Genomic DNA, 25,619 nt, shown 5'->3' on the forward strand with positions numbered 1-25,619 from the left:
TTAATCTCTTTTTCTGTATCAGATTGCTCACTACCACTATCAGATGCTATGCTCCTCGAAGCAAGAAGTATGTTCTTATTTATAGCGATACCGAACATAGATCATAATCCTTCATTAATTTTTCTTAAAAGAAGAAAAGGAAAGAAATTGAGAGAGCGTTTGGTTCAGTGTATTACCCAATCCATTACACCCCGATTACGCGTGTAATACATTACGCCCCTATTCCGGCGTTTGGTTCGCTGTAATAGGTATTACGCGCGTATTACATTACGCCCCTAATCCCCAAATTGCCGTGTTTTCTAATCCCTTCCCAATTCGCTGTAATAGCTATTGCGTCCGGCTTCCCTCCCCATCTCTCTGTTTTACCCTCCCTCCCTACCCGACCCTCTCCTCTGCTGTCCTCGAAATTTCTCCTCCCATTTCCCACTGCTTCCGTTGATTATCTGTCCTCATCATTTCTTCTCGTCTCGGTGACTAATTTCTCTTCCCCATTTCCTCCCAACCCTATCTGCGCCGCACACCAAAACTCCCATTTAGTTCTTGAATTCATTGAATCGACTAGAAATGGAGATTTCTATGTGAAAGGAGCTTTGAGTGGGTGATATTAGATGGAAAATTTAGATATGTTTGGTGGTATGCAAACTTTATTGGCTATTTGGTTCCTTTAACAGTGTGATTTAATTTGGAAAGGAGCTGAACGATCTTCTTCTGGGAGATGATGTTGCTAGATATTAAACATGGAAATCAGTTTATGGGTTTGCATTGCTTTTATGTTAGCTTAGATGAAATCGATTTGATTAGATCTTGCTGTTAGTCTTGTTCGTCTTGATACTTTATAGTTAATTACCATTACATTGCCACTATGTTACAACGATTATGCTTAAATTTTTCTATGTTTTTTTCAAGGACTGTATGCCAATACCATATCTGAATATGTGTTGAGTACATTTACTTTTGTAAAAAAGTAAAGAATCTGGATAACCAAGAATTGCTAGTTAACTTGGTAAATTGGTCTTCATTGGCTAGCAATTAAGGTTTCATCATTTTCATTTAGCCTTAAGTGAATATTTTACCGTCTGCAAGAAGCTATCACCATGCCAAAGGGAGAAATGATGGATTTGTTTGTTCATACCTCTAGGAATTATGATTAATGTCTTGGAATGACCTTTTGTGCATGTTTCTTATCCGTTGAAGAAACTTCAGTTTAGCTACTCCTTAAATAAACTAATGGTGTATAGGTTTCTAATAGATTTTCGTGATATTCTGCACTATGACTATTCGGATACGGACAATCTTACGGAAAGGTATATAAAATAAACATATTGTTTTGAAAGGAAAGGAAAATTAAAGTTATCTCTCTGTAAAAGATATGGTTATTATCTCTAAGGTGATAGGATTATATAAAGCTCTTTCTTACTTTTATCTTTTACGCCAAGTGAGCAGAGCACATATGCAGATATTGAAGTCGCATATAAATGTCTTGAAGAGAGCTATGGTACAAAACAGAAGATATCATCCTCTATGGTCAATCTGTTGGTAGTGGCCCCACTTTGGATCTAGCACTTCATTGCCTCGGTTAAGAGTCATTGTTTTGCACATCCCATACTTTCGGTTTAAGAGTAATGTATCCTGTAAGCGTACATATTGGTTTGACATTTATAAGGTAACATAAAGTCAGTATAAGTTTGCTTCTCCGTTATTCTCGCTAATAAGGATTTATTTATGTGAATATTGCAAAAATAATGTGTTCTTTTTTGGGCTGTTTGTTTGCGAATATTGATAAAATTCCACTTGTCAATTGTCCGGTTCTTATCATTCATGTAAGTATCTCAGTAATCCTGATACTATAAGACTTCATATATTATAAATTTCATAAGCCTACCATATGCAGACATATCTCTTTATGTTTGAGCCATTATGTTACTTATATTGTTCTTATCTTTTTACATTGAATTCTTCATAATTATAATGGAACTTAAAGAATTCTCATTTTCTTTTATTTCTTCAAAGTCCAAAATTACTTTTGAACTTTTTAGGTTGAAACTTGAAAGGATACCCCATTATTGAAAGATGACATACTAAAGCAACACTCAACATTTTCTTCATATGATATCTTGAATTTTAATTTTTCCCTACATTTTCCTTTGATATGTTTGTTGTAATAACTTATCTGTTCTTACCCAAAGTTCCTGGATCCACTTTCATTGGATGATGAATTGATGATCGAGCTTTTGGCCTGCAATCAAATGAAAATATTGGCGCGGGGGTGTGGGGCTATCAATGAATTTTGTAGACCTTTCTATAGTTTTGATTCACATAAAGTCATATCGATCATTGATTTTGTCATGTTTAGTGCTACGGTGTTTCTCTTGAAGGTCCAATTCTTTCACCAAGTCGACAAAATATAGATCTGCATTGAACTTTGGCCCATGCAAAGGTCTCAAGTACAAACAAAAGATAGTCTGTCTTGGCAATGGGTAAATAATTGCAAGTTTTGGAGGATTGGCATTAGGACAAAGTAAATTAATTGGAGTCCATAGAATTAAGAGTTCTTGCAACTTAAATACCCTTTCATCTTCTCTCTTGAGGTGTAAATTAAGAAGTAAGAGGATCATGATTGAACCATTGTTTTCTTTATGATTTACCATCATTTTGTTATTAGTTTATTCTTCATATAGTCAACAAATAACTATAGGAAACGATGAAAATTCCACACCCTTGTTTTGCTACCTAGAAAGAATTAAAAATATCAATCTCTGTTAATTTACTTTTATGAGGACAAATAAATTGGCTACTGTTAGGACAGATTATCCATATCTAGGGAGGATTGTTGAGCAGTATCTTGAAGTGAAAAGAATGGTCTGTATGGACCCCATTGATGGCTAACCCAGATTACTATGCCTGAATTTTGGTTTGGAAACCTTGCCTTAAGTTGACATTGTTGAAAATTTTCTGCATCTCTGCCATATATGGATAATTCCATTAGACAGTGCGCTGAAATTTAGTTTTCTTGGCTCCTTTTGCTTAGTCAAGTAAATCTTCTGTAGGTTGTATTTAAGGTTAGTTATCCTCATCCTTATATTCAATTTAATGCATGATTCCGGATTATGATCAAAATTTTCAATTTGTTGGCTTCCTTATACTTTCATAGTGCATAAAAATATTTGATCTATTTTACTCAAACTCCAGAGTAAATCCAATACGAGTACGTGTGCTATATTGCTTTTCCATATATAGAGAGAGACATATTCTCATACCGTGTCAAGATAGTTTATAAGATTTGACTGTCAAGGTTTCCTTTGTATTTGTCTTCATTTATTGAACTAGTAAATGACTACCACATAAAATATTGTTTGCAAATTACCTCATAGAAGGTGAAAATGATTTCATAGGCCACCGTTATGGCTTTTGAGACCATCTGTTTATATCAATGTGCAGGAACTTGGATGAAGTTGTTGATTGCTCCCATGGAAAGCAACTTTGGGAACTATGCAAAGAGAAGTATGAACCTCTATGGCTTAAAGGAGGAACCACTGTGATTTAGAGCGAGACCACAGTATATAAGACATCTCAAGAAGTTCATATCAACTGTTGAGAAATCTCCTTCTCAAAGGTACAGTTCTAGGAGAAGCATGCACCAATTTGAGCGCCTCGGAAAAGTATCGATGCATTTGAGGTTTCAAGGAAGAGTCTTGATCGAAGGAGAAACCAAGGAAGAGCAATCGACAGCCTGAGAAGTTGAAAACCAGTCTAATAATTTGGATAAGCTAGAAAAGCTAAGAATCTCTTTCGATCAATTGGAAAAGTCTCAAGGAGTGTGGATTGCCATGAGAAGTCCGGAAAACGTTGACCATCGGTTGGAAAGAGCTCACAAAAGTGTTGATCTGTTGGATAGAATACTAACAGGTGATGATACTACTTTTGTGTAAAGAAAAAAAACTCCATGCAAGTGTTTGACATTTCATGTTGTGATGAACTAAATCTGGTTTTGTTCTTTATTAATTCTTATGGCGTCTGAGGCTTTGTATTTGGTTTTCCCAATATCTTTTGATTATACTATGGCATGAAATATGAGTTTGGTGTTTTGCTTGACCTGTGTTTCGGCCGTTGAGATCTCTCTTGCAAACATAAGCTAGTTTTCCTTGGGCTAAAAAAATTGGGAATCAAACTGGTAAAAGCTTTGGTTTTTCGATTCAACAGTAAGCTGATTATTATGCAGGCTACATGGCATTAATCATCTTAAGAGAACAAGCAGCAGTAAAAACCAGATTTGCAACCCTTCGCAAGTGTCAAAAAGTCTTTAATTTTTAAGAATTTTATTAAATTATATATTTTAATTAAAATATATTTAATAATAATTATGTTTAAATATGATTAAATTATTTATTATTGATAATAATAATCTTATTAAAATTTAAATAACAATAACAATAATCATTTACCAAAACAAATTTCTGCTAAGGGTATTCTAGTCATTTTAGTTTTTTCATTATGCTATTACACCTCTATTACACTCAACCAAACACAGGATTACTATTACGCCTCTATTCCATTACATTCAACTAAACAGTTGATTTGCTATTACACAACTTTTCCATTACACCTCTATTCCATTACACCTCTAATCCAATACACCTCTAATCCAATACAGCGAACCAAACGTGCTGTGAGTGGCAAAAGCAAAATACAGGCCCCTCGGTTAAATTCGCAGGTGCCTGCGTCCACAAGCAATATTACGTACTCCTCTTTGCATGGGCCACCAAGTGAAGGTCCCCAAACACGAATAGATTACCCCAATTGCGTGGCACTTTTGGTGCCTTCCGAATGTTTTTCGTCCACGAGCCTCCCTCTTAATTGAGTCCCAATTCCCTTCCCGCTTCTAAATTTGACATCTTAATTTTTTTTTTATGTGTGTTCTTTAATTTTGTTAACCAAAATTTTAGACAAATAGTGTTGGACATTTTGAGTGGAGAAGATAGATCCAGAGACTAAATTAAGTTAAACAGTAGACTTTGAGGCATGGGCGACGTTTTCCAAAAAGAACTATTTACCCCCACACAAAGTTGTTAGAGGGTTAAGATAAAGATCCTCATGAGATACAACAAAGCTTTTGAATTTCCTGTGATTAGCAAAATCAAGGTATTCCCTAACTCTTACTCTAATTTCTAAAAATAGAATTGATTGTAATAATATTTGTGAGCACCATAGACCATTTATTTATATGCACTCAATGGATCTTATTTTGAAGAGTCACAACCTTCATGTTGGATATACTTCTTAGAAAAAATGTCTCATGGAAATGTATTCATTGAATGATAAATCATCACTTTCTAAATTTGAATAAGTGCTCATCCATAATTAAATTTGCAATCTACAATTTCCAACAACAATCCCCCACTAGATTGCTAATTCCAAAAAATAAGTACACAACGATTATGCATAAAGAAGGGCGGCTAGTTGCTTTAGTATAAACTGTCAAAGTATCTACAAAGTGAATGGTGGCTAGTTGCTTGAACCATCACTCTTAAAGTCAATATCAGAAAATTTTGACACATAATCGTAAAGTATTAGAGTAAAAGTTTAATTTGCTTTAGCACCGTTATGGTCATGTGCTCATCCCGTTTCATGAACATGTAAGAGAGAAAACCATAAAGAAAATCTCGTTGAAGTGACACCACTTCATGTCAATATAGGTGGATTTCATGACAATTAATGTCCATCCATTAAGAGTAAAACTCATCCTCCTAAAATATAAACACTAAATCCTAATCCTTAGTGTACATTGTCATTCGATAATTTGTTATTACCCTTTATACCTCGAAACTAACTTTTGGCTTGAATAAGGTAGGATTTCTATTATCAATGACGAGATTAGAATGGTTTTAATCCCATTTTAGTGGTGGTACTCTTAACCAAATCCCTTGACAAACCTTTTGTCAACGGATTTTCTAAATTGTCAATTGACTTAACATAGGTAACAAATATCACGTCGTCTTGAGTCAATTTCTCACATACTCATGTCTCAAACTTATGTCTAGACTTTCCATTAAATGCCTTATTGTACGCTCGAGACATGGTGGATTCACTATCACAATATATGGAAATAGTGAACCTACTTTGTGGCCACAACTTTATATCTAGAAAGAGATCTCTTAGCCATTTCGCTTCCATACCAGTAGCCGCCAAGGCTATAAATTCAGCCTCCATAGTTGAATGTGAGATGCAAGTTTATTTCTTAGAGGCCCAACTAATGGCTCCACCTTCGATCGTAAAAACCCATCTTGATATGGACTTATTGTCATTTAGACTTGTAATCCAATTTGCATTGGAGTAACTTTCTAGTACCGCGGGATGATCACTATAGAATAGTCCCAATTTTTTGTTTTTTTAGATAGTCAAAAATCCTACAAATTCCTTTCCAATGATCGATACTAGGACAATTTGTAAATCTCGCCAATTTGTACGCAACAAATGCAATATTATGTCTAGTGTAATGCATTGCACACATTAGACTTCCGATTACGCTGGAGTACTCAAGTTGCGCTATAGCCCTGCCATTATTCTCACTTAACTTGAAGTTCGAATGGTATGGAGTGTTTCAATCCTTGATATTCAAGTGTTTAAACTTTTTCAATACTTTCTCGATGTAGTGAGATTGGCTTAGTGCAAAGTTCCTTTCATGCTTTTTCACCTTTGTACCTAGAATTGTATCTACCTCGTTGAGATCCTTCATCTTAAAATTCAAGGCTAAATACTCTTTAGTCTCAAGAACACCTTTCATGTTCGTCCCTAAATTAACAAATTGTCCACATAAAAATAAATAATTACACCATACCTATTGGTGAATTTAGTGTAAATACATTTATCTACACTATTATGTAAAAAACCATATGACAAGATAACTGAGTCAAATTTTTCATGCCATTGTTTAGATACTTATTTTAAACCATATAATGACTTGATCAACTTACACACTTTATGTTCATTCCCAGGGAGCACAAAACCTTCTGGTTGCTCTATGTAGACTTCCTCTTCGAGACCACCATTCAAAAAAGTCGTCTTAACATCCATTTGGTGTACATGTAACTTATGGATAGTTGCAAGTGCTATAAGAATTCAAATGGAGGTCATCCTAGCCACTGGTGCATAGGTGTCAAAATAATCAAGGCCTTCCTTTTTGCCTAAATCCTTTAGCCACCAACCTAGCCTTAAAGGTTAGAGAACCCCCTGTTGGAGTATTCTTCCTTTTAAACACTCATTTACACCCGATAGGCTTCGATATTTGAGAAAGATCAACTAGAATCCAAGTACTGTTTGACAATATTGAACCCATTTCATCATTGATCGCCTCTTTCCAAAATGTCGCATCCCTAGAAGTCATGGCTTCACCATAGGATTGCGTATCACCATTCACATTAAACATTATGGGGATTTTCCTAATTACAGATTCTCTATTTCCCTCAACAAGGAATGCTAGAGATTGTGAGGAAATGAAATTGGGACCGAAGTCCTTTACTTTTCTCACTCTTTGACATTTTCTCGGCTCTGTATCCTTATTTTCACAAAGACTTTTTTTGGTTTGATCACTTGAGATCATTGGTTGATATTCTTTTTCTGAATCCATTGAATAATCGAAAACCTTATTTTCAATGAATACAACATCTTTTGTTTCAATGATCATATTTGACACTAAGTCAAGAACACGATAAGCCTTAGAGTGTTAGGCATATCCAACGAATGCACCATTGAAGGCTCTTGGTCCTAACTTTGTTCTCCATTGGTCGGGAACTCTATAGTAAGCCAAACACTCCCACACTTTGAAATAATCTAAGTTTGGCATCCTACCCTTCCATAACTCATATGCAGATACTTTAAATTTTCTCGATGATATTCTATTAAGGATATAACACATAGTCAATAATGCTTTACCCCATAGATTATATGGAATTATAGCATTTAACAACATCGAGTTAACCATATGCACTAAAGCACGATTTTTTCTTTCTGCCAAACCATTTTGTTACGGAGTATAAAGCGTTAAACACTCATGTACCGCACATTTTTCCTTACAAAATACATTAAATTCATTTGAAAAATATTCACCACCTCTATCACTATGAAGCACTTTGATTTTCTTACTAAACAAATTCTTAACCTCGTCATTTTTAAAATGTTTAAACCTATCAAAATCCTCATCTTTACTTTTCATGAGATACACATTAGTAAATCTAGAAAATTCGTCTATTAAAGTGATAAAATATCGTTTTCCACATCTTGTTAGAGTTCCATTTAATTCACAAATATCTGAATGGATTAAATTTAACACTTGCAAATTCCTTTCACACTTATTAGGAAATGGTTTATTGGTAATTTTTATTGAATGCAAATTTCACATTTATCCACAAACTCATCATTACTTAGATTGATATAACCATTCTTTTGCATATATTGTCAAGTTTTAAAATTAAAATATGATAAACGCGCATGCCACACAGTATAAGACTCAACAATATAAGTAGAATAATTGACTTTATTCATATCAATGTTTAACTTAAACATACCCTCGTTACAATATCCTTTTCCTACATATATATAAACCCTTAAGCAAAACAAACTTATCAAATTCAAAGATAATCTTGAACCCCTTGTTACACAGAATACTCACGAACACTAAATTCTTTCTCACATCGGGAACATGCAACACATTGGTCAAAGTCAATTTCTTCCTAGATGTGAAGTTTAGTTCCATCATCCCTTGACTAAGAACTTTAACCGATTGATAGTTGCCCATCACAGTTTGCCACTAGTTCATAACTCTTGAATTCTTGTTGGTCATTACAAACATGTAACAGCCTGATTTTTAGTAGTGTCAAAAATAGTGATTCAAGACCACCAAATCTGATGAGTAAGCTCGTAAACTTTACTATTTAGTATTTATGAGTTAAATGTGATTTTAGAAAGATTTTGAATTAGTAATTTGTGTTTTATAAGGATTTATTAGGTTAAGTGGTTTGGAAAATAAGGTATCGAGACCTCAATTTTATAAACCGAGCTGTAAATATTTTTATAAATATTTACGTAGTGTCATTAAGGTAGTATTAAAGTTTCGTTAGAAAATTTTAACGTTTCAATAGTTAATTAATTAAAAAGAACTAAATTGGAAAAGGTGCAAAACTTGCTAATTAAAAGAATTAGTGATTAAATAGCCTAAATGGTAAATAAGGGAGGACTTAAAGAGTAAATTAGCCACAAGGAGATGGCTGAGGCGGCATAAGCAGAGAAAAGAAAACAAAATAAGGTGAGTCAGGGGCAAAATGGTAATTTGGTGAAATTAAGAAAAATAAAACAAATGGCTAATTGATTTCTAGACATTTCTTCTCCAAAATTTAGCCAAAAACAACCATAGGAGAGCTCCTTAAGCTGGTTTTTCATAATTTATCTCCATGTGAGTTTAATTCTTGCCTTTTTCTTGTAATTTTTATATTTTTGAGACTTTTACAATTAGGTCCACTAACTATTTCATTAGTTTTTTTTATTTTATTGAAAATTTTGGAAGTTACCATTGATTAATATAGGATTTTTGGATGAATAAACATGGATATAGAGCTTTAATTTTATTGTATGATGATTTTACATAGTGATTTTGTTATATATTGATTTTAAGACCAAGTTGTGAAGAATTAAAGAATTAGGGTTTAGTATTAAATTTATGTTTTATCAAGGGCTGTATGATAGCTTAGAATATTTAGATAAATTATTAATTGAAGAAAAATTGTTCATTTGATGGATTAATTAGTTAAGGGACTAAATTGTAAAAGTTGTAAATTTTGGGGTAATTGTGTAAATTCAAAAATTGAAGGGTATTAATGGTGAAGTGAATTTAGACTGAAATATATGCTAATGAATGAGTAATTTTATATTTTAGATTAAGAGCCCGTAGATACTCGTGAAAAAAGGAAATTAGCAGAATAGTCCCTGAACTTCTGTAAATATTACAATACAATCCAAGTAAGTTCGTACGGTTGAACTTTAATATTTACATGGATTTGGTAAATGATATTATGTATTTATTCTATTGTTGAAAATGAAATATTGTTAAAGCTATAAATTTGAAATAAACATTCGGATTAAATGGAACGCGAGATTTGAGTACAATTGTTGTGTGGCACAAGATAGTAAAAGAGGAATTGATGAAAAATTACCCAAGTAAATCGAGGTTCAGCATTTGTCACAAAATTTCATGTTTACTTTCCGTTTAACTCTCATGAGCTTCTGTTCAACTCATATAAGTTTTCGTTCAGCTCTTTTGAGCTTTTGTTTAACCCTTAAGGGTTTCCGTTCAGCTATTATGAGCTTTCGTTCAACCCTTCTGGGTTTTTTAGCACTTATGTGTTTCTGTTTAGCCTTCGAGCTTATAAAAATGATGTACTCTTATCTGTAAACCGTTCACTAATTTGGTAAGATTTGGTAAGTGACTTATGTAATTGAAATTGAAATACTTTTTGTTTATCATTGAAATTGATTTGAAAGAAGAGTGTTCATCGAATAATGTTGTGTTTGACAGGGAGATTGCATAAATAATTTACTTAATTGATTTGGTCATAGTAGGTTCAGTAAGATTTATGTTTGACCCATCGAACTTACTAAGTTTCATTAAGCTTACTTGTGTTGTTTAATGTTCTTGTAGAATAATGTAAGGTCGAAAGATTGGATCAACACAATCAAGTCACACTATCCAGCTTATTCCGGTAGTTTTTGTATGTTTAACATGGTTTATATGGCATGTATAGGGTTGGTATGGATTTGATTAAAGTTTGGTTTGTATAAATGTTAGGAGTGAGGTTTTGTTTAAATAATCAACTTATATATATATATTTATATATGTTGGTTTGGAAATGAAGTAAATTAAAATGTGGACGTGAATGATATATACTTGTATGTAGATAATTAGTAGTAAATTTTAATAAATTAATGAGATGGACTAAATAGGTAAGTTAAAGTATTTGAGTATATGTGATGTTAAGTTATGCTTAAAACATGATTTTTCCTTGTTTTAATTGCTTGTTTGAGATGTATTGTAGTATCGAAATGTTATGTATAGGTTGGTTTCAAAAAGGGGTGAGAAATCTGGCCTTAAAATGACCTATTTTTGTCCACACGAGTAGAGACACGGGTGTGTGTCTCAGCCGTGTGTGACAAACGGTCTAGTACATAGGTGTGTGGTTTGGCTGTTTGACCCCTGCACCTTAATTTCATAAATTAGTATTGTAACAGCCCAAATTTCACCCTAATCGGACAAAGTGGTTTCGGGACCACAAATCGGAGTTAAAAAATATTTTAAAATTATTTTTGGTATTTGCAGTATGTGAATTAATATGTGTGAAAATTTCGTCTAAAAATTTGATCGTTTGAGTTCTCAATTTGATAAAAACGGCTTAATCGCATAAAATGAAAACTTAGGGATTTAATTTAAAAGCATCTAATTATTGTTGTCTTTTAAATTAGGAGGTTTAAAGCTACAATTTGACCACTATTTAGATAGTGGGGGGCTAAGGTCAAAACTAACCTTAATATATATGTTATAATTATTTTAATAAGGTTAAATTAGTAAATTATTAATTATTATAATACATAATAGTTAAAAACATAATTTTATAGCATATATCATCTTCCTAGCCGAAACTTAGATGAAAGAAAAGCCATTAAAGCTTGAAGAAGCTTCGGCCATGTCTTTGCATAATTAAAGGTTCGTTTTTGTTCGGTTTTTAAAAATTTTTATGTTTTTGAGATCGTTGCTTTGTGTACTACAAGACCCATACCTTAATTTTAGAATTTGGTGTTAATTTTGTGATATGCCATTGATGAATGCTTGAGCTTTTTGGTTAGGTAATGATGAAATATGAAAGATATGTGAAAGATTAACATGTTTTGTATTTGAATTTTTGGTGAAATTGAGTAATTAGGGCTAAATTGTGAAATTAAAATTTTGAGGGACTAAAATCTGAAATAAATGAAATATGTGAACTTGTATGAGCACTAGGGATACTCGGCCCTTCTATAGTGTGGGTAAATTTTGTGTATTTTGTGTTTTATGCAATAGTGACTAAATTGCAAAAAGTGTAAATGTTAGGGGGAAATGGTAATTTGCCCATTTATGTGTTTTTGGACTAAATTGAATGAAATAATATTTAAACTAGTTCATTTTGAATATATTTAGATCAAGAACTAAAGAAATCGGAGTTGGATCGGGGAAAAGCTAAAGTCGTCGACTAATCGTCTGGTTTCGATTTTTCACTGTCTGAGGTAAGTCTATTAGTTATTTAATGTTATTATAACTATATGTATGTATGTATATCTATTTTATTTTTTTGAGCTATAATTAAAAGTAATTCGATTGAATAAATTTGAAGTATAAATGGTATATATGTGTATATACAATATTCGAATATATAGGTATATACTTATATAGATCTTTGAATTTAGTTAAAGTAAGAAAAGGTATATAGGTGTATATATATACAATGTTCAATATTTATATATGAATCTATATATATATTTGTGATGAATTTAATTGAATGTATGAGAATTATATGTGTGCACAAGGTTCGAATAAATATGAGTATATATATGTATATATTCTAGGTTTAATCAAAGATATGTATATTATATATATATATAAGATTCAATATATATACATAATAATATACATGTATAAGCTTTTGGGTTGATTAAAGGTATGTATTTTATAATTGTTTAAATAGTTTGAATATATATTCATATGTAATTTTTAAATATGTATGAGATTATATATATGTATATGTTTTATATTGAACTTATGTATGCAATTATATATATGTATGTGATAGATTCAATTATATATATATATATGAATAATTTTTGAACCTAGTTAAAGGTAAAATTGTGAAAATAAATACATTTATGTTCGAATATAAATGTATATACATGTATGGGTTGTTGATTTTAGTTAATGGTATAAATGTTAAATATATTCATGGGATTCGAATATATATATGCATATTTATGTATTGGTTCTTGGATAGAATTAAAGGTATAAAATCTATCTCTTTTTATAATTGAGGTTCGACTTTATATATATACGTATATATATATATATGTTTATGAATTTATAAGCACTTGAGTTGAATTGAAGGTATGATTGGTAAACTCTATTACGATTTGAATATGGTATATAATGAACATGTGATTGTTATTATGAATGATATGAGGAATCATTTGTATATGTGAAATTGAAATTTTAAGCTCTCAGCCTAACAGGTTTATTGACAATAAAGTAATTCAGACATTACGTCTAGTAGGCTTGATGCCGGTGAAACATACCAGACATTACGTCTAGCAGGCTTGATGCCAGTAAAACATACCAGACATTACGTCTAGCAGGCTTGATGCTGGTGAAACATACCAGACTTTACGTCTAGCAGGCTTGATGCCGGTGAAACGTATCAGACTTTATCTCTAGCAGGCTAAGTGTCGGTGTACTAAAACAGGCTTTAAGCCTAGCAGGCTAAGTGCCGGTGATATTGTTTATATTATGTATATACATGTACTGAATGTGTATATGGATTTGGTGGTATGAAATTGAAGAATATGATTACATATATGGTCTTCATATTTGATGAACATACAAACTGTTAGAGTATGCCCAAAGATCAATCATGAGATGGTTGTAATAACATACTTGATTTATCATGTTTATTAATATAAGGCGTTACCATTATTATTTCAGTTTCTTTTCTGTGTGTATAAATAAACTGTTTTATAATAATGTCCTGAGAATAATATGATTATTCTTAAAAGATCTTTAGTTAAGTATTATTGTTGGATAGGACAACAATAATGCATTAACCCTAACATGCAGTTGATTGATGATAAAGAGCTGTCATTGATATGGACTGTCAGAATCGATGCATGAATATGTGGTTAGAGAACAACATATTGGACTAACCCATTATGAGTATGTTTCTTGGATTATTATGTAATTGTCACGACATTACTCCTAGTGATTAATATGTATATGATCCTCAGACTTGAAATCATCATAATCCCAACATCGTGAGTAGTATATCTTGATACAGTCAAATGTACACCGTAGCTGGTTGTTCTATAAAGGCTGATGTTGGATATACCACAATCGATGTAGAGGGATATGGTTGGTCGATATAGAATAAGTCCCTCCAACATAATGGGAGTAATATCTTAGGCCACTTGATTAAGTGAGACTAGAATTGCATGGTCATGCTCAAATAAGTTGATATGAGATGTCATACTTATTTGTATATCGTAGTCTGCTTAAGATATCAAGGAACATGGAATGGACTATGCAAGTGTGACTATTCCATGACTTATGTCCAATCCAGAGATAAAGGACTTAAGGATTATTGCATAAAAGGTTAATCATAAAAAAGGTTATGTCGAATCATGATCTCTTGTGACTTACGTAGCAATGATGCATTGCTAGATGCCACTCATTGTTTGTAACATTGGAATCGTTCTAGTATTACTGCTAACGTTACAGGAACCTACAGGGTCACACCCTATAGTTGAAATGAACGGAATAAACCATAGTTGGTATTGTTTTTTGGGGGTCGCTTGAATTAAATTAATTATAGAATTAATTTAATTCGGTAATCAAATTTCCAACACATTATGTACAAGGTTGTTGTACGCATAATGAGGACATGAATTTGGTTAGCATATGAATTCAAATAAATATATGGTTTACCGAAATTATATTATAATTAATGTAATTATAATTTTCGGTTTAAAATATTATTATATTTATTTAAATCCTAAAAACCCTTAAAATAAAAGATTTATAAGGATCCCGTTTTTCCTTTGCTTGGGTCTAGCAGACGTCAAAGAAAAATCACTTTTAAAAATTGTTTTGGGGATTTCATCCGTTCGTAGTTAACTGGGCGGATTACGTAGAGGTCAGAGTCTCGATAGATTGCAGCTTGATCCGACTGTAGATCAGACTACACGTTGTTGGGAAGTTGCTGCCTAATCAGAATAAACATTAGGTAATTCCGTAACCTTTTTCACCTCGATTCGTTCCTCACACATGGATCCGTGGTTAGGGTCGCCGATTTTTAAATTTTTCCGTTGCGCCGTAGGGTTGTCGGTGATCCAACAGTGGTATCAGAGCCACTTCTGTGACACGGACTGGGGTTTAAATACTTGGGTGATGCAATTGTATGAGATGCACGCTTCAATTTTATTAAATTTTCGATTGTTTAAATCGTTTAAGATAACCTGATAATCGTTCCTTTTGACAATGGATTAAATGTTAATCTTGGTGTTATGGCCTAATCGGTTTTATGTTATTACTGTTAAGTGTTAATAGGTCTATGATGGTGCGACAGTGGTGTTGACAGTTTCCAGTAAGAGTTAATTGGTTAGTGGAACAAGGGTTGTTCCGGCATGAAACCTCAGGGATTAAAATCCCGAAAACACGATTCTATTGATAACAGTTATCAAATCATGAGGTTTCATTTTGAATGGGGTATGCATTCGGTCGCGGGACTTCGGCCCACTCCCTCCACCGCCTTAGCCCCCATCTTCTTAAAGTATATTTTTTTTAATAAATAAAACTTGGTGGGCCATAAAAGTTGAAAGGATATGTTTTAATACACCTTAACAAAAGTGTTTATTTATGTATACTATTTTTGACATGCACGGTGTTTGAAATGCATAGTTATAGCCCGACAGCCCATTTGATAAAAGGTTGTAATTTTATAAATACGGCCTGCGTGTCGTGCCTTGCTACTATTCTCTTGTATTTCTCTTCTCATGTTACTCCCTCGTATGTAAAACGAGTTTCTACATATTGTAATTTGCAAGAGTTCCTATGGGCTAGCCGAGAAGGAAGATGGGCCAACCAGTGTGGACTGATAACTTGAAAACTGGCTTACACCTTTAGGTTTCCTTTTGGTTTTCCCATTGGCTTGGGTTGCGCCACCTTAGTTTATAGGCTATAACTATTGCATTTATTTATTGCTTTATTCATGTATGAGATGCTATGGATGTCTAAAGCATGCCAAATTTTAAACATGTTAAAATTTGATAATATTGAACCACATTAATTGATGAGATCAATGAAATGGCTAAATGGACTAATGTAAACCATAATTGGTGAGATGGAATGATCTTAATAAAATCCCTCTAGTAAAATATTAAGTCAACATAGCCTTCCAAATTTTGCCCTCGTTAAGGCCTCGATCAATACTGTGTAGGTTCTGCTAAAGCGAAGTACTAGTATTTATCTTGGTTAAACACGAAGAATAAACAAGTGATATTTGCTGGTTAAAATTGGTTAATGACTTAACTAGGTTATTCTAATATGATTAGAAACCTAAAGGTGAGTAATTTGGATAAATCATAATATGATTAGAACAAGAGTTGTTCACCAAACTTTAGGAGTTACATATGATGTAAATAGCAAAGTGTTGCTTACCTAGATAACCATAATCTTAAGAGTAAAGCCAAAGCTGACTTAAGAGGAGGTGAAATATAGATCCTTAGCCCACTTGAAATACTTTTCGAGAAATTCTTTTCGAAACTAATCTATGAGGGTATTAGTTTTGTAATAAAATAGTGGGAACATAATTTAATTAAGTCCTTTTAATGATTGATATAAATTTGATAAATTTTCACACGCATAATTTCATTGTTGTAGATATATTATGGCTGCAAACACAAATACACTATCATTGCGATTGGTCCTTGAGAAGGACAAGTTGAATGGTTTAAATTTTCTTGACTGGTTTTATAACTTGAGGATTGTCCTCAAACAAGAACGGAAATTATAGGTCATTGAACGACCAATTCCTAACGAACCACCCGCTAATGCCTCGAGGGCTGATAGAAATGCTTACAAGAAGCATCTCGATGACATGGTAGACGTTGAGCTTCAGAAGCAACATGAGGACATGGTTGCTTATGAATTGATTGAGCACCTGAAAGAACTTTTTCAGGGGCAAGCACGGCAAGAGAGGTTCGATATCTCTAAGGCCCTATTCCAATGTAAGCTGGCTGAAGGAAGCCCAGTAGGACCTCATGTCCTTAAGATGATTGGCTATATTGAAAGCTTATCTAAGCTTGGGTTTCTATTGAGGCAAGAGTTGGCTACTGATGTTATTCTGCAATCGTTGCCGGATAGCTACAGCCAGTTTGTCCTTAATTTTAATATGAATGAAATTGATAAGACTCTGCCACAGTTGCTCAGTATGTTACGAACTGCTGAAGGCAACATGAAAAAGGTTGGACCCAAGCCTATATTGATGGTCCGTAGTAATAAGGGCAAGGGAAAGGCCAAAGTTCAGACAAAGCCCAAGGGCAAAGGTAGGCCCAAGCCTGGAAAAGTAAAGGCTGCATTGAAACCTAAAGGCGGGGTGGCTAAGGAAGGAAACTGTTTTCATTGTGTTGTGACTAGAAATTGGAAGCGGAACTGCCCTATTTATCTTGAGGAAGTCAAGAAGGCCAAAATAAGCAAAACGTCTGCTTCAGGTATTTATGTTGTTGATATTAATTTATCAACTACTACTTCATGGGTATTAGATACTGGTTGTGGTTCTCACATTTGTACTTCTGTACAGGGACTGCAAAGGAGTAGGACTTTGGCTAGAGGAGATGTGGACCTACGAGTTGGAAATGGAGCAAAAGTTGCTACATTAACTGTAGGAACATATAATTTATCTTTGCCTAGTGGACTTGGTTTATGTTTAGAGGATTGTTATTATGTGCCCAGTTTGACTAGAAACATTATTTCAATTTCTTGTTTAGACAAAATTGGTTTTGAGATAATTATTAAGAATAATTGTTGTTCCTTTTATCTCAATAATGTTTTTTATGGTTCGGCACAATTGATTAATGGCCTCTATATTTTAGATCAAACAAATCCCATCTACAACATAAATACTAAAAGATCAAAAATAAATGACTCAAATCAAACTTATCTATGGCATTGTCGTTTGGGCCACATAAGTGAGGAACGCATATCCAAGCTCCATAAAGATGGTTTCTTGGATTCATTTGTTTTTGAACAATTTGAAGTATGTGAATCTTGCTTATTAGGAAAAATGACTAAATTTCCTTATACTAATAAAAGTGAACGAGCTAGTGATTTATTGGGATTAATACATTCTGATGTATGTGGGCCAATAAATACACAGGCTAGAGGAGGATTTCACTACATCATTACTTTCACTGATGATTTCAGTAGATATAGGCATGTCTATCTCATGCGCCACAAGTCTGAATCCCTTGAAAAGTTCAAGAAATTCAAAAATGAAGTACAAAATCAACTAGGAAAAATTATCAAGACACTTCGATCTGATCGAGGTGGGGAGTATATGAGCTTAGAGTTTGATGACCTTTTGAAGCAATGTGGGATTGTCTCACAACTTACTCCTCTTGGTACTCCTCAATGGAATGTAGTTTCTGAAAGAAGAAATCGAACTTTGTTAGACATGGTTCGATCCATGATGAGTCATGCTGATCTGCCGACTTCTTTTTGGGGACATGCACTTGAGACAGCTGCTTTCACACTAAATCGTGTTCCATCTAAATCGGTTCAAAAGACACCATATGAGATGTGGACTGGGAAATGTCCCAGTATGTCTTTTATGAAAATTTGGGGTTGCGAAGCTTATGTTAAACGTCAGACGTCTACTAAGCTTGAACCCAAATCTGAAAAATGTGTTTTTGTGGGGTATCCAAAAGAAACCAAAGGATATTATTTCTTTAATCCCACTGAGAACAAAATACTTGTTGCTCGGACTGGTGTCTTCCTAGAGAGAGAATTTATTTCTAGAAAAGGAAGTGGGAAAAAGATTGAACTTGATGAAGTTCGAGAATCGCAAAATACCATTGAACCAGAGATAGAACAACAGCAAGTTCCACAAGGGATTGAGGAATAAGTAATTGTTGTAGAAACACAACCACCGCGTAGATCTTTAAGAGAACGCAAGCACCCGAGAGATATGGATTTCTCATTACAACCCATGGTGACGTTCTACTTATAGATCAAGATGAGCCTAGGACTTATCAAGAAGCGGTGACGAGCCCAGACTCTGAGAAATGGCTTGAAGCCATGAGATCTGAGATGGATTCCATGTATGAAAATCAAGTATGGACTGTCGTTGACCCACCCGAAAGGGTTTAGCCAAGTTCATGGTGTTGACTATGATGAAACTTTTTCTCCTATAGCTATGTTTAAATCCATCAGGATCTTGCTCGCTATAGCTGCATTTCATAACTGTGAAATCTGGCAGAGGGACGTCAAAACAGCTTTCCTTAATAGGAAACTTGAAGAGGATGTGTACATGACACAACCTGAAGATTTTGTCAATCCAAAAGATGCTGGAAAGGTATGTAAGCTACAAAGATCCATTTATGGATTAAAGCAAGCTTCTCGAAGTTGGAATCTTCGTTTTAATGATGCAATCAAGGAGTTATCGAAAATGAAGATGAGCCATGTGTTTACAAGAAAGTTAGTGGGAGTACTATAACATTCTTGGTACTGTATGTGGATGACATACTTATCATAGGAAATGACTTACCTACCCTGCAATCTATTAAGACTTGGTTAGGAAGTTGTTTTTCCATGAAGGACTTGGGCGAAGCCACTTACATCTCAGGAGTAAAGATCTATAGAGATAGATCAAGACGACTATTAGGTATAAGCCAAAGTACATACATAGATAAAGTACTGAAAATGTTCAGTATGGAAGAATCTAAGAGAGGATTCCTACCTATGAGACATGGTATTTCACTCTCGAAGGAAATGTGTCCTTCAACTCCACAAGAGAGAGAACGCATGAGTAAAATTCCATATGCTTCCACTGTTGGATCTATCATGTATGCCATGTTATGTACCCGTCCAGATGTCTTATATGCCTTAAGCATGACGAGCAAATACCAAATAGATCCCGGTGAAGGTCACTGGACCACAGTCAAGAATATCCTTAAGTACTTGAGAAGGACTAAGGATACTTTCCTAATATATGGAGGTGAGGAAGAGTTAAGTGTAAAAGGTTACACTGATGCCAGCTTCCAAATTGATAAGGGCGATTCTCGATCACAATAGGTTTTGTGTTTCGCCTTAATGGTGGTGCTGTGAGCTGGAAGAGTTCAAAGCAAAGTACAGTAGCCGATTCTACAACAGAGGTTTAGTATTTTGCAACAAAGAGAGGCGAAAAAAAGCGCTTTGGATTAAAAATTTCATTACTGAACTAGGGGTTGTGCCTAGCATATCAGATGCTATAGAACTCCGATGTGGTAACAATGGAGCCATTGCACAAGCTAAAGAACCTAGATCTCACCAGCGATCCAAACATATACTTAGGCGCTACCATCTTATTCGAGAGATTATCGATCTAGGGGATGTAGAGATATGCAGAGTACCTACAGATGATAACATTGCTGATCCCTTGACCAAGCCTCTGACACAACAGAAGCATGATCGTCACACAAAGTCACTTGGTATTAGATATATAAGTGATTGGTCTTTGTGCTCGTGGGAGATTGTTAGAGTATGCCCAAAGATCAATCATGAGATGGTTGTAATAACATACTTGATTTATCATGTTTATTAATATAAGGCGTTACCATTATTATTTCAGTTTCTTTTCTGTGTGTATAGATAAACTGTTTTATAATAATGTCCTGAGAATAATATGATTATTCTTAAAAGATCCTTAGTCAAGTATTATTGTTGGATAGGACAACGATAATGCATTAAGACTAACATGTAGTTGATTGATGATAAAGAGTTGTCATTGATATGGAATGTCAGAATCGATGCATGAATATGCGTGTTAGAGAACAACATATTGGACTAACCCATTATGAGTATGTTTCTTGGATTATTATGTAATTGTCACGACATTACTCATAATGATTAATATGTATATGATCCTCAGACTTGAAATCATCATAATCCCAACATCGTGAGTAGTATTTCTTGATACAGTCAAACATACACCGTAACTAGTTGTTCTATAAAGGCTGATGTTGGATATACCACAATCGATGTAGAGGGATATGGTTGGTCGATATAGAATAAGTCCCTCCTACATAATGGGAGTAATATCTTAGGCCACTTGATTAATTGAGACTAGAAATGCATGGCCGTGCTCAAATAAGTTGATATGAGATGTGATACTTATTTGTATATCGTACTCTGCTTAAGATATAAAGGAACATGGAATGGACTATGCAAGTGTGACTATTCCATGACTTGTGTCCAATCCAGAGATAAAGGACTTAAGGATTATTGCATAAAAGATTAATCATAAAAAAGGTTATGTCGAATCATGATCTCTTGTGAGTTAGGTAGCAATGATGCATTGCTAGATGCCACTCATTGTTTGTAACATTGGAATCGTTCTAGTATTACTACTAACGTTACAGGAACCTACAGGGTCACACCCTATAGTTGAAATGAATGGAATAAACCATAGTTGGTATTGTTTTTTGGGGGTCGCTTGAATTAAATTAATTATAGAATTAATTTAATTCGGTAATCAAATTTCCAACACATTATGTACAAGGTTGTTGTACGCATAATGAGGACATGAATTTGGTTAGCATATGAATTCAAATAAATATATGGTTTACCTAAATTATATTATAATTAATGTAATTATAATTTTCAGTTTAAAATATTATTATATTTATTTAATTCCTAAAAACCCTAAAATTAAAATATTTATAAGGATCCCATTTTTCCTTTGCTTGGGTCTAGCAGCCGTCAAAGAAAAGTCACTTTTAAAAACTGTTTTGGGGATTTCTTCCGTTTGTAGTCAACTGGGTGGATTACGTAGAGGTCGGAGTCTCGATAGATTGTGGCTTGGTTCGACTGTAGATCAGACTACACGTTGTTGGGAAGTTGCTATCTAATCAGAATAAACATTAGGTAATTTCGTAACCTTTTTCACCCCGATTCGTTCCTCACACATGGATCCGTGGTTAGGGTCGCTGATTTTTAAATTTTTTCGCTGCGCCGTAGGGGTGCCGGCGATCCAACACAAACATTCGTTTATACATATCTGATGAGTATGTATATATGTATATACAGTTTTAAGCACTTGATAGATACATGCACATTCACCTATATGCATGTGATAAATTTATATTTGCATTATGTATATGCTTTTATTAAGCATTTATGTGATTGGTGATGTGCATTTTGGGTAAGTATAAATGTGCCCTGTTATATTAGTTTGATGTACATATATATATATATTCGGTTATAATAATTGTTGAGTATATATGTATAAATATGCATTCAATTATACGCATTTGAAGTGTAGGTGTATTCGCTCTAAGTATTGATAGTAATGTATGTAATTGATTTCAAGTAAGTGATAAGTTCATGAATTTGGTTGTAAGTTCTGATGAGTATTTAAACATACAATTGGTTGTATGTATATACAGATATATATATACTCATTGGTAAGCATTCTATGATTACATATATTTTATATAAATAAGATGACTATACATTTTCAATTCAGTTAGTAAAATATGTTGTACTTGTGACATCTATAAATGTAATCAGGAAATTATATGATATTTATGTGTTTTATTTATAGGTTGTTTTAGTTATGCCATAAACTTACTAAGCTAAATAAGCTTACCTTGTTTTTTATGTCTCTCTGTTTTATAGATTTAAATATCAAGCTTCAAGCTCTGGGATTGTCAGCAAATATCATCACTCTATTTACTGTCTCGGTATTAAAATGTTTGAATTTTAACTTAGGGCATGCACATGCTAGATAATGTTATAACAGCGTACTTTAATGTTTTGTAAATGAGTTTCATAGCCAGCAAAAATGGCTTATTTCATTATAGTCTAGTTGGATTGTAATGTTTTCGTTTTGTTTTAAATGACTAAAAGAAAAGCTTAAAATTTCGCATGTTTCATATTAAACCTAGCTTATCTGATGTAACTACTATAATTATTGAACTTTAATGAATGTCTGTTTTGAGTTGTATTTTGATTAGTAATGCATTTTAACCCTAATTCGGCGAGGGATACGAGTTAGGGATGTTACATTTGATTGGTATCAAAGCTACGGTTTAGTTGGTTCTAGGACTAACGTAGCGTGTGTGAGTCTAGCTGTACATGCCATATTTTATATTCCGATAGTGTGATGACTTCTGACATCTAAAAATACGTTTTCGTATATTAATGGATCTCGATCGAGTTGTAGCTGATGACGTTGAAAGTATGGCGCCTACTCCTGCTCGTGAAGCAGTACAAGTTGACTCCCAGCCTACCTCGAGTAGCCAAGAGGGGGAGGCAAAGCAAGCCTTCTACCAAATGATGAATAATTTGTTTACACAATATATTCGAACCAATCCGGTTGTGTAACAACCCCTACCTCAGAATAATCCGTCTCCGATACCTGTGATACCTCTGACAATTGATCCAATGAGGTTAAGTAAGCCCCCTCTTGATAAAATTAAAAAATATGAGGCCGAAGAATTCAGGGCCACAGTTAATGATGATGCTGAGCGAGCTAAATTTTAGCTCGATAACACTATCCGTGTATTTGAAGAATTGTCATGTACGCCCGACGAGTGTTTGAAATGTGTCATATCATTGTTACGTGACTCTGCCTACCATTGGTGGAATACTCTAGTGTCTATTGTACTAAAAGAGCAGGTCACCTACGAATTCTTTTAGACTGAGTTCCGCAAGAAATATATCAGTCAGAGATTCACTGATCAGAAACGTAAAGAATTTCTTGAACTTAAATAGGGTCGTATGACTGTTACTGAATATGAGCGGGAATTTGTGTTGCTTAGCAGATATGTTCGAGAGTGTGTAGTGACTGAAACTGTTATGTGTAAGAGATTTGAAGATAGGCTGGATGAAGATATTAAACTGTTAGTTGGTATACTTGAGATAAAAGAGTTTGTGGTACTTGTTGAACGAGCTTGCAAAGCCGAAGAACTCAGGAAAGAGAAGAGAAAGGCTGACTTTAAAGCTAGAGATTTTCGTAAAAGAACATTCAGTAAATCATTTCAATCGACTTCAAAGAAATTTAGAGAAGATCACAGCCAATCTAAAGATACTGCAGGATTTTTTAGACGAGATCGAGAACGACCTTCTGTGAGTTCACGAGCTACTTCAGTTACTAATGTTGGTAATGTCCGACAAAATAGATCTGAGTGCAAGCATTGTGGTAAATGGCATCCAGGAGATTGCAGATTGCATGATCGGTTTTGCTTTAAGTGTGGATCAAAGGATCATTTTATTTGAGAGTGTCCGATGGTGGTCGAGCCAAACACAGTAAAGAGTACCACACCGAGTAATGTGCCAGTACTAGGTAGACCAACCAGGCATACAGGTAATGTAAGTGGTAGTCAGAGAGGGACACAGGACACGTCAGTTCAATCTGAGGCTCGTGCACCTGCCAGAGCATATGCCATTCACGCTCGAGAGAGGGCTTCTTCCCCTAATGTTATTACTGGTACTTTCACTCTTTATGATAATAATGTTATTGCATTGATTGATCCTGGTTCAACTCATTCATATGTGTGTGAGACTTTAATATCCAGTAAGACTCTGCTTGTTGAGTCTACTGAGTTTGTCATTAGAGTATCAAACCCCCTGGGAAGGTGAGTTTTGGTTGACAAAGTGTGTAAGAATTGCCCGTTGATGATTCGAGATTCATGTTTTCCGGCTGATTTGATGTTGTTTCCATTCAACGAGTTTGATATTATTCTGGGAATGGACTGGTTAACTTTTCATGATACTATGGTAAATTGTAAAAGGAAGACTATTGATTTGTGATGTCAGAATAGTAAGATTATTCGAGTTGAATCAAATGATTTGAATGGTTTATCAGCAGTGATATCTTCAATGTTAGCTCAGAAGTATGTGAGAAAGGGTTGCCAATGTTACTTTGCATATGTGATTGATAGTAAAGTGACTGACAAGAAGATTGAATCAGTACCAGTTGTGTGTGAATATCCGGATATGTTTCCAGAAGAGTTGCCAGGGTTGCCACTGATTAGAGAGGTAGAGTTTGGGATTGATTTAGTACCAGAGACGACTCTGATATCCATAGCTCCGTATAGAATCACACCTACAAAATTAAAGGAATTGAAAGCTCAATTGCAAGAATTGACAGATAAGGGTTTCGAGCGACCGAGTTTCTCCCTTTGGGGCACACCAGTTTTGTTTGTGAAAAAGAAAGATGGGACAATGAAAATATGTATTGATTACAGATAACTAAATAAAGTGACCATAAAGAATAAGTATCCATTTCCATGAATTGATGATTTGTTCGATCAGTTGAAAGGGGTCACTGTGTTCTCTAAAATAGATCTGAGGTCAGGCTATTATCAGTTGCAAGTTAAAGACTCTGATGTGCCAAAGACTACTTTCAGAACGAGATATGAACATTATGAGTTTCTGGGCATGCCTTTTGGACTTACTAATGCACCCGCAGTTTTCATGGATTTGATGAATCGAATCTTTAGACAGTATCTGGATCGGTTTGTGGTAGTCTCCTTCGCTATTTCCAAAATAGGTCTCTTTGATTGTTGGAAATATTGAGTGGAGA

The 25,619-nt window shown here is 34.1% G+C and overlaps 1 protein-coding gene and 1 non-coding gene across 2 annotated transcripts; both read left to right on the forward strand.

Annotated features, from left to right (window-relative positions):
• The first annotated feature begins 1,227 nt into the window (after positions 1-1,227).
• On the forward strand, positions 1,228-3,929 carry LOC105764755 (uncharacterized). Its single transcript, XR_008198021.1, has 4 exons — positions 1,228-1,303; positions 1,431-1,662; positions 1,772-1,826; positions 3,443-3,929. It is a non-coding gene; the product is annotated as an uncharacterized LOC105764755 (transcript).
• Positions 3,930-24,319: 20,390 nt separating this feature from the next.
• LOC105764748 (uncharacterized) lies at positions 24,320-25,285 on the forward strand. The gene is made up of 2 exons (XM_012583481.1): positions 24,320-24,521; positions 24,900-25,285. Exons 1-2 carry the CDS (start codon positions 24,320-24,322, stop codon positions 25,283-25,285), a joined length of 588 nt encoding a protein of 195 aa, XP_012438935.1.
• The last annotated feature ends 334 nt before the right edge of the window (positions 25,286-25,619 follow it).

The sequence above is a fragment of the Gossypium raimondii genome, chromosome 7 (assembly GCF_025698545.1).
Source record: "Gossypium raimondii isolate GPD5lz chromosome 7, ASM2569854v1, whole genome shotgun sequence".
NCBI lineage: Eukaryota > Viridiplantae > Streptophyta > Magnoliopsida > Malvales > Malvaceae > Gossypium > Gossypium raimondii.

Coding starts and splice junctions, on each gene's coding strand:
- LOC105764748 (XM_012583481.1), top strand. CDS start 24,320: ATGGTGGTCGAGCCAAACACAGTAAAGAGTACCACACCGAGTAATGTG. Junction 24,522..24,899: donor TTCCCCTAATGTTATTACTG/GTACTTTCACTC, acceptor ATGGTTTATCAG/CAGTGATATCTTCAATGTTA.